General features: G+C 39.7%; 2 protein-coding genes across 2 annotated transcripts in view; one reads left to right on the top strand and one right to left on the bottom strand.

Annotated features, from left to right (window-relative positions):
- The window catches only part of LOC110043805 (uncharacterized), a 46,424-nt gene extending 41,378 nt beyond the window's left edge, over positions 1 to 5,046 (top strand). Inside the window, exons 7-11 of the mRNA XM_089298906.1 lie at positions 287 to 331; positions 1,558 to 1,601; positions 1,707 to 1,787; positions 2,003 to 2,083; positions 3,008 to 5,046. Coding sequence (XP_089155032.1) covers positions 287 to 331; positions 1,558 to 1,601; positions 1,707 to 1,787; positions 2,003 to 2,083; positions 3,008 to 3,303 — 547 coding nt within the window. The 3' untranslated portion in view covers positions 3,304 to 5,046. The remainder of the gene's footprint in view (positions 1 to 286; positions 332 to 1,557; positions 1,602 to 1,706; positions 1,788 to 2,002; positions 2,084 to 3,007) is intronic.
- Positions 5,047 to 9,768: 4,722 nt separating this feature from the next.
- Positions 9,769 to 18,169, bottom strand: LOC110043804 (uncharacterized). The gene is made up of 3 exons (XM_020749311.2): positions 17,996 to 18,169; positions 15,605 to 16,520; positions 9,769 to 15,069 (listed from the first exon to the last, which is right to left on the bottom strand). Exons 2-3 carry the CDS (start codon positions 16,443 to 16,445, stop codon positions 11,876 to 11,878), a joined length of 4,035 nt encoding a protein of 1,344 aa, XP_020604970.2. The 5' UTR covers positions 16,446 to 16,520; positions 17,996 to 18,169; the 3' UTR covers positions 9,769 to 11,875.
- Positions 18,170 to 19,116: the final 947 nt, after the last annotated feature.

Raw genomic sequence — 19,116 nt, 5'->3', positions numbered from 1 at the left:
TAGATTTCGCCGGTACTTTAATGTTAGTTTAGGCTAGGCCTAGGTGAAACAAAAAAAATTGGATGTTTTTTTTGTTTGGCTAAATATTCTTTTATTTGGAAGAAAAATAATTATTATTGTCATTATTGCAATTGGACCTCACCACTTTGGTCTCTGGTCACAAAGTTTGGTGCAAGATAACTGATTGGTAAGTGATTTTTGATGACCTAATATAAAGGCTATTCCATAAGCAATGGGCAGCTTCATACAACAATCTTCTTAAAAGACTGCTTTTGTATGTTTCCAGGATGGCCAACGCCCTTGAGATCCAAGATAGCAGAGAGAACGAGAGGTTAGCCTTATTATAACATCGTTTTTTCATTTAGATTGTGAAGAATGGTGCCTGTAGTGAGGTTTATAATGTACACCAGCTATCGAAATAATTTAGTGCACACTTTGCCACTTTGTCTGCTTTAAATTTTTGTTTGCGTAATTCGAGTTATAAATAAGCCGCGTTCTCTCATGGTGGTTTTCATTTAATAGAATACTTCTCTCACCCCGGCCTCTCCCCGACCCAACCATCCCTCTTTTTGTCTACGGACAACCAAACCTATTTCCATCATCCAAACCATGTAAAATCTGTAAATTGGCCACCTCTTCGATATCCCCATCACCAATTTTTGATTAGAATAGACCTTCATATAATTTGTCTTTCTTACACGTACAAAAATAAGCCTATCAAGAATAGCGTTTGACCAAAAGTCCGCCGAGGGGTTCAATTGTCGGGAATTTGGAGGGCTTAGTCTCGTACCTCCACTCTTTGTTCCTTACTGATGCGGGTTGAACAAAAAGAATGATTCTGGAGAGGTCCATCGAAAGATCGACTTTGATTGGTTTTAAACCAAAAAAGACGAAAAGAAGTAAATTACCAAGGGGTTCGACTAAGCCAGGAATGCGTAAATCAACCCGGAATAATCCGATTTAGTATATACCACACAAGTGAATAGTACTTTTCGCGCACGCTGATTGGCTAGCTCGGAGGTGATTAGCCAAGTACTATTCACCTCCGAGCAGCCGAAGAAAAACAAAATGGCTTCCCGTTTCAAATAAAGCTACTCTTAAACAAATAAAGTTACTGTTCGGTCCACTAGTTATTCAGCTTGTGTGGTATATACTAGAACAATTATTCACCTCAGTGTCGGTGAAAGTGGTGGATATTTACCTCCACTTCGGTGAGTAATTGTTAAATATACATATACTTTTGAACGTCCAATTTCAGAAGTGATTGGTTGCTACATAATCACGACCTTCTTAGACATCACGCGTTAGGTATTATTTTCACAGACTGAAAGCTTTGTACGGCTCCAACATAATTTGGTGGCCGTGGTATGAAGAGCTCAAAGGTGGCTTCAGTGTACGATGCAGTGTTGATAACGTAGGATCCATAAAGAAGTATATCAAAGGATCATTGCCGTATTTGCTTGACTAGTTTAAAAAACTTATCATGGTAACTTGGGAAATAATCATCACACAAGTGATGGAATGTTGCCATCAATTTTTTTTCGTCGTGTTTTTCAGAGGGCTTGAAAATCTGGATGTTAAAGAAAAGAAACAAGAAACTGGTTTGTAAACTCAGTCAGTGTTAATGCATTGCGTAATTTAAGTTCTGGTTACAGCTATTTTCATTTCCTAAAGCATTATTTCCTTTTTTTTTTTTTGCATTCTAGATACTTCTGAAGAGCGAATAGAAGAATCACCATCATGTTCTGGCACAAAACGCGCTAAACGCACGCCTGACCACCGTTCAGGTAAAATATGTGATATTAGAACAAGAATTTGAACAAAAGAGTTCTGTTCTTTTAGATTTGGAGATGTAGCAGCGAGCTCATACATATGTTTAGCAGAACCTTTTTGTCTAGTCCTTCTATACATAACTTATGGATACACAAGATACGGGATTAATTGAAAATCACATGTAAATTGACTTTACGTAGCAACTAATTTTTTTTCCTAAACATTCTAGGTACTTCTAGAGAGGGAAGTGAAGAATCACCATCATGTTCCAATTCAACATGCCCTAAACTCAAGCCTGAGCACCGTTTAGGTAATATAACTAATAGCACAACAAGAATTTAAACTAATGAACTCAGTTGTTTTAGAATTGAAGCAGTATATGTAGCAGCGACCTCAATTATACACTTATCAGTATCAACGTTTGCTGTGTTCACACAAAGCTGAGACAGGTTTTATCGCATCACGAATGAAACATAGACACTGTGCATAAATGGCGCCGATATTTGAATAACGATACTTATGCATCCTCAGCTTCACAATCATGTGAAAATTCCCTTGTCTGGATACGTAAGTGCCAGGCTAAGGATGTTTAAGGTGCCATTTATGCAAAGGGTCCATGTCTCACTGCGACAGGTGTTTGCATCAGGCGGCATATTGCGTGAATCATGATGAGAATGATTGAAGCTACCAGTCGACAGCGAAGGAGAAGCAAATGGTTGAATTTCTTGTTGCCAAAAGATATTGAACCTCAGACGAAATGTAACAGGGAGTTTACTCTAAGCGCAACTGATAACATTATTGATCCGCTTGCTTCAAAGCCGCATAAATTAGTGAACCACGCAGGACACCGGAAGCGAGTCTGGAGACGAACATTGTTTGTGAACAGACAACTCAGTCACAAACAAACATGTTTAGGGGAAACTTGTTAGCGGTGGTAAACTAACTGTAAACACGGTTCGGTGAAAGTGTGAAGGCAGCTTATTTTCCAAGTCCGAGAACAAATCATTTGAACTCAAATAAGCCATATTCTTAGTCTCGGTATTGGACTGAAACTAACATGCAATGGAGGCTCAGAAAGGGGGAGGGGGAAATATCATTAAAAATATATTAATTTTATTTACATCGGAACAGACTCCCTGCATTAACCTCAGTTGCAAGCTAGTTCCAGTACACTACATGGAAAATGTATATGGCCTTTTACAAAACTTTTGAACATGCTTTTTGTTTCTTTTAGCTGCGGTTCTCAAAGAAGGCACACCCTCATCTAATGATCTAGAAGAACTGTCCCGAAGGATTGTTAAGGACTGGAAGAAACTTGGGCGTCGGTTGTTAGACAATGACGAGGACGCGCTAGATTCAATTGATAAAGAGAATGAGGAATACTCTGAGAAAGCTTACAAAATGTTGTTGAGATGGAAACGGATAAAAGTCTTAGGTGCAACTTTCCAAGTCTTGTATGACGCCTTGTGCCATCATTTAGTAACTCGTCAAGATTTAGCCCAAGAATTCTGTTTGAAGGACCATGATTAACAAATCCAATTCTTGTACATTATTCCAATATTATAGGCGCGCAGGGCGTGCAGAAAGCTTTAAATGCAGGACTATCATTGATAGCTTAGTTACGCCTGTAAAGTAGAGAATATAACAAGTTTTCAAACTTGCGTTGGAAACAGTTGCATTTACAAATTTAGCTATCCTCGCTCCTTCTATTGTTTGGAAGTAAATTTACGGAACGTTTGCACAATTGGCCGGTCACTGTTTCACAGGAAACAGGCTTTGTAGGATATGCGATGAATTATGCACGAAACAATTTTTTTCTTTTTCTAATACTTGCGAAGTAACGAATACAAAACTTTTGAGAAAAGAATGGGCCGGGTCCAGAAAAATAAGAAAAACCTACATAGCGTGGTATGATGGCATGAGGGAAATCCACTCATAGTCTGCATAATATAGATGTCGTTAAAAAAGCACGTGGTCCATAAATATTTTAAAAATTTTTTCCTTGCAAATAGCGTTGATAAAATGGAGCAAGTGAATTTCTTACACCCTAACGAATGTTTTAATTCGTTGACAACCATTCCAATAATTACGTTTGCATTCAATCTCGGCAAACACTTGAGGAGGGGGGTGAAAAGGTTTTCGGATCGACGGATTTGGTCTTAAAAAGCGCACGGATTGTGGATTTTTGCACTAAAGCGAGTGGATTTGCGGATTTTGAAAACACAGTGGATCATGGATCAGCTGTGAATTTTGGCGCAGATTCCAGATTGTGCCTGTCTTAATGTTCGCATCTTGGATCCTAAACAAAATTTGGATCTTTGTTCAGCCTTGGTCGTTATGTTAATGAGTTCATCCAAATTATTTCTCTTTTCGAACGAAGCTCATTTAAACTCAGGTGTGAGACTGTTATTGGAATTGTACTCTGTTATAGTCATCAAGCATGTTGCCTTCTTTACTATTTGTGCGAAATTGACAATGACATTCACATTTACCAGTTTACCTTTGAACTTTGGTATGAGATTTGAACAAAAATATTGGCAGATCAACGGATTGGTGAAAAAAAGGCACGGATCGGCGGATTTGCATGCCCCTATTCATCCCCCTCCTTGAGATATATTGTTAATACATATATTTTACCCTCAGGTATTTTTCATGCTGATTATAAGTGAAACAAATTCTTTTGTGATTTGTATCAGTAAAAACGGACTTTTAAGAGGTCGTCTACAATCGTTTTACTGATCACAGAATTTGCCGCCATAAAAAAGAAACAAAACAAAATAAAACAACTTCTCAATAAAATGAAATAAAATAAGTAAAAAGATATGTAAAAACTAAATTAGGTAGGAAGCTAATGTCTATTTTCACTGTGACCTTAGATAAATAATTCATGGCTTTAAATAAGTTCCTCTGGGCCGTCAAAGAGAGCTTTGTACACATTCCATTCTCTGTAAAGAGCCGTTTTGTATTTTGCTGTAAGTTAGAGATCTGATATGAGCTTGTCACAAGTGCAATATTAAGTCTTTGGAAAAAAATGCGGTTTTGGAAAAGACAAGTAACACGTTGATTTAGAATTGAGGAATTTGAACAAATGGACCATGGCTCCTATCACTTTTTCACGACTTAAATATACACAAAAATAGAGACCCTAACTTAGCCTTAATAGTTTTGTAAACCGTGCTTATAGGTAATGAATTGTCATGGTGTAATCACCGTTATCACATTATTCTGTCAAGTTCTTAAAAGCGCTTCAATAAATTGTTTATTTTAACGAAATATTTGGGTTTTATTAGTTGTTAGCATATACCACTCAAGTGAATAGTGCTTTTCACGTCTTCTGACTGGTTGACTAGGAGGTGATTAGCAACTTACTATTCACCTCCACAACGGTGAATAAAAAAAAAAAAACTACACAGAAAAGAACCTCTGAATTTGCGTTTTTTCATTGGTTTCCTTTCATGTGAACAAAACGATAAGATTAGTCCAGGAAAACCATGAATGCGATTCACACTACGAGTTATAATTGAAAATTCTCTCATAATTGCCCGAGCCTTTAGACGAGTGCAATTTAAATAATTTTCAAATATTACGAGTATTGTGAATCCTTAATTTTTCGAGCTTTCATACGATAACTCATCATAGTGAAATAATATATAGATTTAGCTAAGCCTAAAGCGGAGCTCCTGATTGTGATAAATTAACCTGGCTTGAGCCTGTGATCCAGTCGAAAACCAGTACCTGGTTAGTGGTCAACTTAAAGAAAACACCTGACCTCAATGAGCCACGTGATACTGGCCAGCAGATACCTTGTTTTGACGGGTGTCAACTGTCCTTAACATGGATGTCCAATATCAAAGATGTACGCTGTAAACCAAGGTTGTATGACTTTGTCGACTTCTTAGCTGGAGTAATTGGCCGTCTTGTTGAAAAGCGCTGCCGACGTCGTCGTAGGGCGCACGCGCCCGCGATTCATGTCGCTAGCCATGTTGACCTTGAAAAAAGAGTTGCATGGTTTTCTATTTGTACACATGCATGTCGTTCCGTTCCTATAGTTATGGTGCTTCGCACGAAAGCGCGTGTTACTTTGCACTGTAGTGCAACGGAAAATTTACCTACTCCAAGCCAATCACAGTGAAATGATTTTCCCAGTTACATAATCGAGGAATTAGAAGTTATTCCACATTTCACAGAAATTATCACGGTTCACGAGAACAAAGAAACAATAACAACAAAAAACAGGCCATTTTACGTTAACGTTTCACGAGACAAAACAGTAAGATCATTCATGAATCAAAGAAATAACCACTTGAATAAACTCTGTGAGATTCCAATACAATTTCGAGAATGTAACTGACCATTTCCGAGTTGCCTTAAGCGTCTTTTTCAAAGCAAGTCTTGGTGCCCAACTTTTCCTATGAAAATGAGATTCCATTCACATAAAAATTAAACTCATTTTCATATGAATAGTTGTGCACCAGCCGGGCCTTGCTTTGAGAGGCTTAAGGCAACACCGAAAAGGGCCGGTCGAATCATGGGGAAGAATGTTATCTTTTAACTGCTGAGTATAGTTAAGCTTAGTATTGCGACAGTTAAATTGAGTGTCAGCATCATCTTTGGAGCTGAAAACATTTTTCCACCTGAAAGGATCGATCCATCTAAAGATGGCGGACTGGCTTAAGTGACGCAGATGTAGAGAATGCATGAAAAAATAAATGTTATTTACGAATTGGGTAAAATCAGAAAGCACACAAGCGAGCGCAACGAACGAGTGAGTGTTCTGATACTGCTCAACTCGTAAGTAAACATTGAGCAAAGCGTTTTATTGGTACTGAAGAGTTCCTTCGTGCCAAGATTACAGTCAAAGGAGACAAACCAAAACGACTTAGCCTTAGACCTCGTCCACACCGCTAGAAATTTGAAACAAAGCTTTATTTCTACGGTCAGACCCACAATCCACACTAATCCGTCGCGAAAACGGAGCTTTTAATTCGAAAACGCTCTTCAAACCGGAGGAATTTGAAAACACCAGCTTTCAGTTTTAGTGCTGACAAAATACATTTGAAAACGGACCTTTTCGAAAACGATGACGTTGCGATAGTCACGTGATTTCCCTGCCCGAGTCTTCCTCAAACATAAATCCAAAATTGCCAGTGATTGTTACATTTCAACTTTCTCCGAGCGTAGTGTGGACGAAGCCTTTAGAGGCGTAAGTGATTCAAGCCTGAAATCAATACAATAAAAACATCAGTATATATAATTGGCGTACAGCACTACTTATAGTAAAATTGTGGTAGAAATTGCCGAAGTGTTCTATTTTATTTAATGTACAACATTCTTGCCATATTTTTGGAGTAAAAACTACCGTGCCTCTACAAAAGTGTGCCCAGATCGCTAGGACGCCAAAAGTTTGCAGCAGTGATCTTTTTGGTCAGCAACACCGCACCCCTACCGCTTCCTGCGGTAATGTAAGGTCAGGGTCCGTAATTTCACTGCGGCTTATAGACCCTTTGCAGAAATGACGCCTAAATTTGAATAAAAATACTTATACATCCTAAGCCTTGCATTCATGTGAAAATTTGCTTTGTCTAGAAACATAAGTACGAGGCTAAGGATGTACAAAGTATTCTTATTCAAATTCAGACGCCATTTATGCAAAGGGTCTACTATAGATACAGCAAGTGCGATTGATAGCCTCAAAATTATTTTTCTTTTCTTTGCAATTTTTTTTCGCCTATTGTCTAAACACAATTCAATTATTTGATTAACATACCGCCAGCAAAGTCCCGTGCGCGTTTTATGATGTGAACCAATGAGATATCATGTTTTGGTGGAGAGCGTGCAGTAAATAATTTGATGCCCAGGTTAATTTTCGGGTTATTCACATCGTGTATGAGAAGAAAGAAAGCTTCGGTGGACTTTTTGAAGCTTAAAACATTGAAGCCCTTCTTGACAATCTGACAACACTAGGTTTAATCGCTTTAAAGCTGCAGCTCAAAATTGTCCAAACTCACAGGGAATGACAGTGTCTGGAACTAGAACATGCACGGTGAGTAAGACAATCTTGTATTTTTTATTCGGTAAAGCTCAATTGTCTTATTCTGGGAGATTTAAAAAGTCAGCATTAAACCACATGTTTTCATTGGAATAATGATCAGTATTTGACGTAATATGCACTCGGTTTCCTTTGCTCGTACTTTTTAAGACAGCTCAGAATGAATCATATTCCAAACAAACTTCCCGAGACAATAATTACTACAAAATGTGGACCGCGGATTGATCAATAATCAAAAACTCGTTTGACGCTTTCGCAATGATTTGGTAACAATTAATTTACACATGAATTTTTGTGCTCCATTCACTGTTGTGGTACAGTCGCGAACATTTGTCTACTTTGGCCTCGTCCTCACCACACCCTAGAAATTGGAAAACGCAGCTTTATTTCTCCTGTTAGGCCTTAACCGTCCACACTAATCCGTCACGAAAATGGAACTTTTCGAAAACGCTCTTCAAACCGCAAGAACTTGAAAACGCCGGTGTTGCGTTGTGTGTAGACGGAAAACAAATACGATAATCATAATATTCTCCTGCTTGAGTTTTATTCAAACACAGATGCAAATTTCTCCGAGACGAACCGACTCAAATTGGGTGTATTAACCAACCCTTGAGACCTCCGTCTTCGAATTCGTCCTGCATAGTGTGGACAGTGCCTTTGAAGTCAGTGAATAATTGTTAATTTATGAAATACGTTTTCAAGGTAAATTTATTGCACGTTTATAACATGAGCATGACGGTTGTTGCTGTTACCATCTTTGCCAGGTGAGTGTCACGTGATTTGCATGCCCGGATAAACGCTGTCACACTTTGGAATATAACGCGCGCTTTTGATTAGTGTTTATTTTCATTTTGACTCGAACCTTCATTTTCTGTTGCTTATTTAATTATTACAGAACTTACAAACGATGTGAAACAAACAATATGGACCGTAGTTTGCAGTGTATTATAATTTTTAAGTTCATCATTCCCTCGCTTCGGCTCGGCTCAATTCGGATCCTTTCGGAACACTTCGATCGGTGATCGGTTTTCGGCTTAAACCGAGAATCTACGACAAGGGCCTTGTATCGCTTTTTCCTCGACAGCAGGCCAGTGCAAATGTCTGCGCAATTAACCCTGCGTGTCGCACGTTACAGGAACGTTCATGCAAATTGTAGTGCTGCGTGTTGATAAAGTTGGCACCGTAAGTACATGTCGTTAAAGACAGTAGCATTTTGGGCGATTATTCTCATTTTTTCTAGGCACTTGTTTTAAAGATAGGAGCGCAACCTCCCCCTCAGATTAGTTTGGTTCATCTGGAATTATGTAAGCTAAAGCAACTAGAGAATTGTAATAGCCTTTGCAAATAGTAAACTTAGTAGAAACTACTTTTTTGACAAAAATTCTTGGACATTGTTAATTACCCATCTTTGGTTAACAGAATAGATACCAGATGCATTCGCGTAGAAAACTTATCTACGGATCACGTTTTCTCTAATGTCGAAGCTCATTTTCGGAGACTAGAGCGATCCCATAGCACGCAACTTAAACAATAACTTTCGGTAAAGAATGCGTTCTGTCTTTAATCTGTATGACTCTTTTTGCCTGGAAAACTAATTCTAGCGACTTTTTTGTTCAAGGTTCTTAGTTTCATGATCCACATCACACGGACACAAATGGACGGGGATTGGGGTGCTCGTCGTACATTTCAGGGGCTAGAACAGCAGTTTTGATACCTCTTAGGCAGCGGGAGCTTGCGCGATACCTTTTATGGTATTGATTCGAAAAGGATGTGACAGGAGATAACGTGTTGCTTTAGAATTGATACCTTTTAGGGTTGAAAAAAGTTCAAGCCACGCCCACAAGACAGGTACCTCTTAGGGGTTCTTTTCAAAATTTCCGACGAGCACCCCCGTCCTTTTTTATATGGGAGTTCCCTTCGGGTTGTGGCTCAGATAAAAAGCAAAATAGCGATGTATGTATTGTCCTGTATTTTGTACCCTCATGTTTGCATAACATTCAAGACAAAGAACTTGACGCACGCAGGTCGCTTTTGTCAAAGAACCTTTCTCTGTTGCCATACATTTCGAAAATATTGCTCTCCAGGTGTCAAGATATTTGCTGTTTCTTTCACTTTTACCACACAGCACAGCACTTTTACTGCGCCTGCCTAGACTGCGTATGCTCATGCGTAAGTGAAAACCAGCCTTAAGATTATCAAGAACAAGATGAAGGCACATGAAAGTAATTATAACTCATCATAATTCATTAGAAAATAACCCAAAGTAAATACGCGCGCTGCTTGGTTTAAGACCATGTTTCTGTAACTCGATAAAAACAGAACTATCACGAGCTGTTGACGTATGAAGGCAGGAGCAAAGAGAATTTACATTTTGATGATCGCAGTAAACAAATTGTTTTTCTTTTTTTTTCATCACGGTATTTTTTAAAAGAAGTCGAAAACATGTTTTCCGTGTTTCTATCGAGTTTTAGTATAAATGTACTAGCGTTCTATTACGAATGCCGTTCTCTGATTGGCTACGCTACTCACTATCTATTCTGTGATAGATAGTGAGCAGCGTAACAGTGTACCCTTGTCAACAAAATGACGGCCGCTTCTTAGCGTTTTCGATGTGTCTGTAAAGGGGATTTAGATAAAGTTCTGAACGACTAGTAGATTTATACTAAAACAATTAGATTATTCGCTCTCGATTTCTATGCGTGATAGTTGCGCGATAGAAATCTCGAGCTCATAATCTAATTGTTTAATAGAAACACTCGTAAATGTTTAGGAGAACTCGAAAAAGGTGTGGAAACACTCGCCTGTGGGCTTGTGTTCCCACAGTATTTCTCGTTCTCCCAAACTTTCACTTGTGTTTCTTCTATTAAAAAATTAGATTATTCGCTCTCGATTTAATTCTTTCGCGTGACAGTTGACGAGGGCGCAGCCCGAGTCAACTGTCACGTATAGAAATCGAGGGCGAATAATCTAATTGTTTTAGTATAATTATACTAGTCGTTCAAAACCTAAATCCTCCTCACAGACACTTCAAAAAGGCCAAGAAGAGGCCGTCATTTTGTTAATATGTATAACAAGGGCACACTGCTACGCTACTCACTATCTATCACAGAATAGATAGTGAGTAATGCAATCTTCGCATTCGAATTTGGGATAGAAAACACCAAAGTGGTTTTAACTTACCGTCAAAAATGTTTATATTCTGGAATTGCTTTGGTTTTGCTTAGCGCGTCCTGTGATTGGTTAATGAACTCACGCCAACCAGGGCAGTATTCACTTGTCTTTTGAAAGTACTTAACGTTCACTTTGGTTTTGCATTAGGACGCTTTGCTAAAAAGAATATTCGCACCACTTTGTCATCCAATCAATAGGAAACCAAAACTAATGGAGTCCCGTTCGCACACGCTCTCCCACGCTTCGCGTCAGCTGCATATTATTCGTTAAATTTGTCTGTTAATTCCTGTGTAATTTGTGTCGATTTGTGATTGGGCAGAATGATTGCTTTGATATTGGTTTTACGCCACTTGATTAACAACCAATCAGATAGCAATCGAAGGCCATGTTAATTTCATTTCCATCGAACCGGCTCGACGCGAACGAACCCAAACTTAAGCACAATTGCCAGTGGAACGCCGCTGAAAGTTCGAATTTAGAGCTCTCTATTGGTAACCTCCGCTGACTAACGACTACAATATGTATTACTACATGAAATTCTCGCGACAACGTAATTTCACGATTTTGAAATATTAAAGAATTTGTGCAACATTTCCGTAACAAATAAGTAACTTTCTTTTGTCGCAACAGTCTCTGCGATGTAGAGGTAAAAATGTTTGTGACAAACGCTACCATTTTAGGCAATAACGTAGAAATCTTGAGGTGCAACTGACGTAAAACTTGCAAATAGTAGACTTCACATGCTCATTCATTGCACTTACTCCAAAAGTTTCCTAGAGTCTGTTCTTACGACTTGAAAAGTGTCGGCCTATATTGTACCGACTAATGTTCTTACCGAAAAGTATCGAACTGATATTAATGGAAGAGGTTTGAATCGTAAAACTAAAGTGTAGCCTCGTGCGTGACTTCAAGTAGATGGCTACTCTTAGCAGTCTCTGCATGTTCCTCGCCGAGCAATTTTACTCTGCTATCAAGTGCATGCTGCAAAGACCGATGAGCAGAGACATAGTCTCCTTGTTCGTGTTGAGTGATTCCAAGCTCATGCCAACTGGCAGCTGTCTGTAAATGTTCCTCGCCGAATAATTTTAGTCTAACATCAAGAGCATGCTGCTTTGACTGAAGAGCCGATGTGTAGTTTCCCAGTTGATGCTGTGTGACGCCTAGTTCATGATAGCTTTCAGCTGTGTCTGCATGATCCTCACCCAATAGCTTTAGTCTGATATCAAGCGTATGTTGGAAAGACAGACGAGCAGACTGGTAGTCTCCAAGTTGATGTTGTGTTTCTCCCATTGAGTGGTGGCTGTCCGCTGTCTTTAAATGTTCCTCCCCAAACAGTCGCAATCTGATGTCAAGTTCTTGTTGTTTAGACTGAAGAGCTGAATTGAAGTCTCCCAGCTGATGTTGAGTGTAGCCTAATGAACGGAAGCTGTCAGCTGTTTTTGGATGTTCCTCACCAAAAACTTTTAGTCTGATGGCAACTTCATGCTGTTTCAACGGAAGAGCTGAATTGTAGTCTCCTATTTCGTTATATGTCTGTCCCAGGGAACGGTAGCTGTCAGCTGTCCGTGGATCTTCCTCGCCAAACAGTTTCAGTCGAATGTCAAGTTCGCGCTTTTTAGACTTCAGAGCTGATTTGTAATCTCCTAGCTCGTGTTGTGTGTATCCTACTGATCGGTAACTGTACGCCGTCAGGGAATGATCTTCACCAAAAAGTTTACGTCTGATCTTTAGCGCAAGCTGATTATATGGCAGCGCTGACACGTAATCTTCTAACTGATAATGTGCCCATCCCACTAGGTAATAACAAACTGCTGTTGCTGGATGCTCCTCGCCGAATACAGCAAGTGCAAGGTCAAGTGCAAGCTGCTGGGACTGAAGAGCCGCTGAATAGTTGCCTTTGCTGTAATGGATCTGTCCAAGATCCTGGTAGAGCCCTACCAATGCCTCCTCGTGAATTTGCGAACTTGTTACAGAGTGTACCTCGTTGCCTTCTTTTGACAAACTGCTCTCGTTGCTTTTAAATTGCTGGAGGGCAGTTCGATGAGATGTTATGGCAGACTCTGCAAACTTGACAGCTGCTTCGTATTTTCGTTGCTCTTGTAGCATCACAGCAACTATGCGGTGAAATTTGAATAAACCAAGTGACGGTTTGCAAGATGCAGCACCGTTGTCTAGTATTTTGAGTGCAACGTTGCCAAAACCTTGCTGGGTGTCAATGTCAGAGAAATTCTCTGTTGCTTGGCTTACATGATACAACACTTGCATTAAGAGTGGTGCATTCGCCTGATCTTTGGATGGTGTCTCTTCTCCTCGAGCTTTTGGCTCCCTCGTTGAAGGAGGAATTACGAGGTGTTGGTTGTCTGTACACTCGCATTCTTGAAGTGCCTTCGTTTGGTAGTAACTTGCACTTGCCGGGTTATTTCTGCATTTGTAGTAGACAGCCAGGATTTGGTAAGTGATAAGTTTGAGAATCACCAGAGCAGGGATGTTGCTCATCATAGAAAGGGCTTCATGGAAACATTTAACGCCTTCTTCCGATTCATTTGTAACAAGACAATGCATGCCTAAATAGCACAGGAGTTTCCCCTGTTCTTCATTAGGGACTGAGGAAGATAAGGCTTGGCATTCCTTAGCTTTGTTAAGAAGTTGACTCGTTTTTCCAGTTTTACCCCATGTTATCTGACCGAAAGCTTTGGAAACAAGTAATTTTCTGTAGGAGATGTTTTTCCCCTGCTTGTGGGACTCTTCAAGTGCTGAATCATAAATTTTAACAAAGGAGGTGACATCTCTCCACAAAAGCATGTCTAAAAACTGCTCTGCTGTCGCCAGGACGTCAAAAACATCATCAGCAACTTTGGGATCAGAACAGCTTTCAATGAGACTTTCAGTGATACTCTGCTTCTCTTCGTAGAATTCAATAAAAGCGGGCATAGAATGTCCACTGAGAAACTTCTCATTGAGAGTTTTGAAGAGTGTAACGTAATAAGCACGAAAACGGGATTTGGCACAGAAAACAGTTTCCGGCATCTCTTGTTCTCCCTTCTCTCTGGAAAATGATTGGATGAGCTTGTGTATCGAGAACAGACCATGCGTAGTGCCGGAACTGAGAAGGGATTTCCTCCGGAGCCTTTGCAATATCTTGTTTGCTCTAGCAGTGTTTGCCAAACCCAAAACAGCGGCAGCGATGTCTAAATGAAAATTGTCAGGAAGAATAGCTAGTGACACCAGCGCTCGTTTTTCTTCCTCTGAGAGTCTCTGAAAAGAAGTTCCAAAAAGAACTTGCAATCTCAAATTGCTTGGATAATCCGGATTGTCCAACATCTGAATGATGTCGGTTGAGGCCTTCAAGTAGTTCTCTAAATACTGACTCAGTTCAACGGGGTCATCTTCCGAAACAGAGGAACACAGTAGCTTTATTGCCAAAGGTACATGTCCACAAACTTGGGCCATTTTTTTGCAGTCAGAGGCACTTGCCATGGGAAGCAGTTTGTAAACAAGCTCCTGGGAGAAGATGTCATCAAGGTGTCCTATTCTCGATCCCTGGTGGCCTGGGAAACGTACGTCTATGAACTGCAAAGATTCTCTGGAAGTTAAAAGGAATTTCACCTTTTCATTGCTTCTCATAATTTCTTCCAGTAGATCAATGACCTCATCCTTCACGTTCGGGTCACCGGTCTCCAGCAAATCATCGGCATTGTCCAGTATGCAGACAAGACTATCCAATATCTTACTAAACGTTTGGCATAATTCATCATTGAGCGATAGTTGCTGAGCTGTTTGATCATTTGGAAGAGACGGACCCTGTCTTAGGAGGCCAAGAAACTTTGATGTTAGATCTGCTTTGAACTTGAGTCCTCGTAATGAGACGAAGTGGACTGGCAATCCTGAAGACTGGAGCTGATGCCCAACTGCGATTGCAACCGAAGTTTTTCCGAATCCTGGCGAGCCCCAGATTGAAACGAGTCTTGTTGATTCCGAAGTTACTTGGCAAGTGATCTCATCGCATTCTCTTTTACGGCCAGTAAAATGTGGAACGATTGGAGGAAGAGATGATCGTTTGAGTGATAGTTTCGTACCTTTCAAAAGAATAGCAGAATTTGTAGTTGAGTATCCTAAGAAGTAATATCGTTCTTTTCTGGTTTTCAGTTGGAAAAAGTCGAAATCTTGACAAAAGAGAAAAGAAAACAGGGAACGGCCTTTTGCGGGCGACTCATAATAATTATGCTTCCCTTAGTCTTCTTAACTCTATGCACTAAACCGGGTTCATCAAATGAAGGTACACTTCACACATCAAACTCAATTGTTCCTGACGGATCTATTTGATTGAGTGCTGATTATTTTCAAACATAGCAATGACGTTAAAACAAAGCAAATAGTTACTTAACGGGCAAAAGTTGTTTCGTGGTTATCATAGTTCTTCTTTATAGCAAATTCTCCATTATTGACCCAGGGAGAATGTGTAAAGAAGGTGTAGTTAAAAAACTTTGCTTGGATCATGAATCCGGGGCATGGTTATTAATAAAGCATACCTCACGATCCAAGGATTTGACTACACGCAGTACCTTGAGGAATCGAGAAGTGTTCTAAAGGAGAGGATGCTAAAAATATTACCTGGTCTCTGGCTCTTGATCATGTCCTCGACTTTCTCCTTCAGCTCAGCTATGCTCTCTTTCACCTCTTGGTTTGTAGTAGTCGTCGCTTTTTCCCTCTCATCTTCGGTTTTTTGTAACTGAGCGATATCGGACCGTATGCACTGCACCTCATCTTTCACATAGCACAGTTCTTCCTTTACGTCTTTTTGAAGAAAAGTCTTGTCTGCTTGTAACTCCTTCCTAATTTCTCTCTCCAACTTGTGAACCATTTCAGTAGGAAAGTCAGAATCGTTCAAACTTCCAATTGCATCTATGGGGTCAGTCTTCAATCCCAGAGCTTTAAACGCGTCTTTAGAGAGTTGAACATGCTGATCAAATGTTACTTTGTCAATCTCTGGAGTGGCTGAGTGTAATAGAGAATTTCTTAGAAGTCTGAGCTGGTCAATGGCAAGTGCAAATGTTTCAACCTTGTCTCCGGTAAGGCTCACCACAGAGGCATGGAAGCTTCCACATGGCGGTCCGATGTGCTTTATGAACGAGTCGCTAAGTACTGTGTGACCGCCTTTGCTGTGTGGTAAAGCGAAAGCCTGTGAGTAGATTGTGGCTTGGAACAGGGCAGTGCAATCCCATTCATCGTAAGAAAGGTGTGTGGGAACTCTTGTTTTTCCACCCTCTAAAACAAGGAACACATTCCTTACGGCAAGGGAGTCATCCCACATTTTATGACCATGGCGACTTCCAAAGAAGTTATCCCACATATATCTGAAGGTCTGGCGTAGGGCCTTTGGGTACTCATTGAGAACAACAAAAGCGAGCTTGAAATAGTTTAATTGCTCCCTTGTAAACGGCTGCAGGACCATTGTTTCTTCACAATCAGTTCTTTAAAAAAGAAAAGCGATTTCCACTTGAGTCAACAACGGGATCTGCCGCGTTACCTGGTTTGGAGAGAAAATTTCAGCAATTATTGGATGAGGTTTTGCCTGATTTCCAAAATGATCAAACTTTCAGCCTTGGTTGATAACACTTTACCGACGAAAAACCGATTTCAATCATTTTTTATGGTACATTGCTGAAAAGGAAAAACTTAACACAGCTTAGCTAAAGAAAATCACTCGGCATAAATCCGATGTCAATCCAAGAGTACATTCAATTGTACATTCCGATAGTAAATCAAATCTCAATTCCAATTTCTTTCAATTTTATGCTTAGGCTTGTCTGATTAACGCGTCAGCCAAACAAAAAGTACAAGTTACGTAAGTACAAAATAAAGTAAAGTAGCGTTATTCGTTACAGCATTGAAACTCGCGTGTTTTTGTATTGTTTCCAAGAACTTTCCAGAGGGGGCCAGATAGTTTGCCAAAGAAAATTCCTGGCCATTGTCAATCGGACCCAATCAAACTTAATTTCAATGGAACTCAATCGAAGTCAATTCAAGGATTGAGTTCGACTGGGTCCGATTTCCGAAAGTTCCATTGACTATGCCGGGAAAATTTAATGCCTCCTCGACCACAAATTTAGAAATCACGATTTGCCTCGGGATGTAATGCCTATGGTCACACAAACATCATTAACCTTAGTTTGCCCGGGTTAGTCTTTAGCTAAATAACTCCAGTTCAATCCTAAAAGACACCTTGAAAGCTAAAAATAGTGGCGTCTTGTCTTGAACAACCAAAGTAAGACCAAAATCGGCGATTTACACCTCTAATTGAGATGACGAGCATCTCCGACAATTTCATATTGGAGCTGTAACCCTTGAGTTTTTGAATTACATAATTGTGTTTATATGGCACTTGTTGGTCTGCATTCTGATTAGCTTTACGTTTGTAAACTAAAGTTCAACCCATGCATCCAGCACGGCCTATATAACTATTGTTAGTTTGTCTTGTTTTGGATCATTGAAGCACGAGTTAAAGTGAATAAAGCGGAAGAGGTCGCACTATCGAAATAGCTAACTAGAGCTACCTATAGCTATGCCGCAAAAAAAAACAACAACAACAACAGCAACAAAAATCGTGTGATTTCTCCTTAGTTTGTTGTCTCTATCCTAATTTTAAGTTGTCACCACACAATATTGCATTATTATGGATAGCATTGCAACCTGTAGTATCTTTACTGAAATGTTTATAAATCAACGATAGAACTAATTTTGTCTCCTTATATAATATTCGCAGCATAACTTGTTTCTGTCTGCGTGGTTAACCCTCTATTAGAAGCAAAACATTCCTATAGCTGTCTCTCCAATCATGTATTCAATCAGTATGGCGGTTATGCTGGTTTCAGAGGTTTTCTCTTTTCAAACTTCTCAGTTGTTTGACCGCTGTAATGGCAGAATGAAGAAAGTAAACACCGATATGGGACTAGGGTATAAGAAGGTATGTATACAACAGCATGCATGCGTCTTTGTTCTTACTTGTAAATTTGGTACATAGCTTTGGGAGTACAATCTTTATCTCAAAAGCTGAGTTTTCGTCCTGTATTAGTCCCGACAGAAATATAGTGCAAGCGGTCGTATCAAACCTAATACGCTTATAATGCCTTCTGGCATGAACTTCCTTTCTTTCTCAGAATTGTTGACAACAGTCTAGGACGTGGCTGTCCCAAAACATTGACCCTTTGATATCGGTAAGCAAATGTGTGACGAGTCAAATCGTTAAACGAGTTGACGACGAATATTTTTCTTGAGTTTCGCTTATGCAAGTAGTTGCTGCGACATGAATAAAAAATAACAAGACATTGAGCAGTAAATTTGACAATCAAAATAGCCGGGGTAATTTGCAATGAAGATATCACGCTCAAACGAATATCAAAATAATAATTATGTTTTTGCAAGAAAAAAGGCCATTTTAAATACGCACCGGCCTTTATCTCCGGACCTTTTAATTGCCATTTCGAAAGAACCTTTCTAGCACCTCCTCCTCTAGGTAACCAGCTAATTAGGATTACCCTGGGTATTGCTCAACAATATTCAGAATTTTAAAGGAGCAAAAGTTTGGAGGAAACAAACACGGTAATAACATACTCAGACATCTTACAAGCCTGATTTTGGATCTGCCGTTCGATTGACGATGCCGGGAAAATTCAATGCCACCTCGAGCACCAATTTTGAAATGACGATTTGCTCGGGATGTAATGTCTATGGTCACACAAACATCATTAACCTTAGTTTGCCCGGGTTAGTCTTTAGCTAAATAACTCCAGTTCAACCCTAAAAGATACCTTGAAGGCTAAAAATAGTGGCGTCTTGTCTTGAGCAACCAAAGTAAGACCAAAATCGGCGATTTACACCTCTAAGTAAGATGACGAGCATCTCCGACAATTTCTTATGGGAGTTGTACTCTTGAGTTTTTGAATTACGTAATTGTGTTTATATCGCACTTGTTAGTTTGCATTCCGATCAGCTTTACGTTTGTAAACTAAAGTTCAACCCATGCATCCAGTACGGCCTATATAACTATAGTTAGTTTGTCTTGTTTTGGATCATTGAAGCATGAGTTAACGTGTATAGAGCTGAAGAGGTCACACTATCGAAAT

Source organism: Orbicella faveolata, unplaced genomic scaffold (genome assembly GCF_042242905.1).
Source record: "Orbicella faveolata isolate gen_17 unplaced genomic scaffold, um_ofav_v1 contig_34, whole genome shotgun sequence".
NCBI lineage: Eukaryota > Metazoa > Cnidaria > Anthozoa > Scleractinia > Merulinidae > Orbicella > Orbicella faveolata.
Note: the sequence above shows the minus strand (reverse complement) of the source record. Positions and strands in the feature narration are given on the sequence as shown.

Bases quoted from the DNA above. Each gene is read 5' to 3' on its own strand.
- LOC110043804 (XM_020749311.2), bottom strand. From the start codon at position 16,445: ATGGTCCTGCAGCCGTTTACAAGGGAGCAATTAAACTATTTCAAGCTC. The intron at 15,070-15,604 runs GTAATATTTTTA...TTCTTTTGAAAG, and splicing joins GATCAAGAGCCAGAGACCAG to GTACGAAACTATCACTCAAA.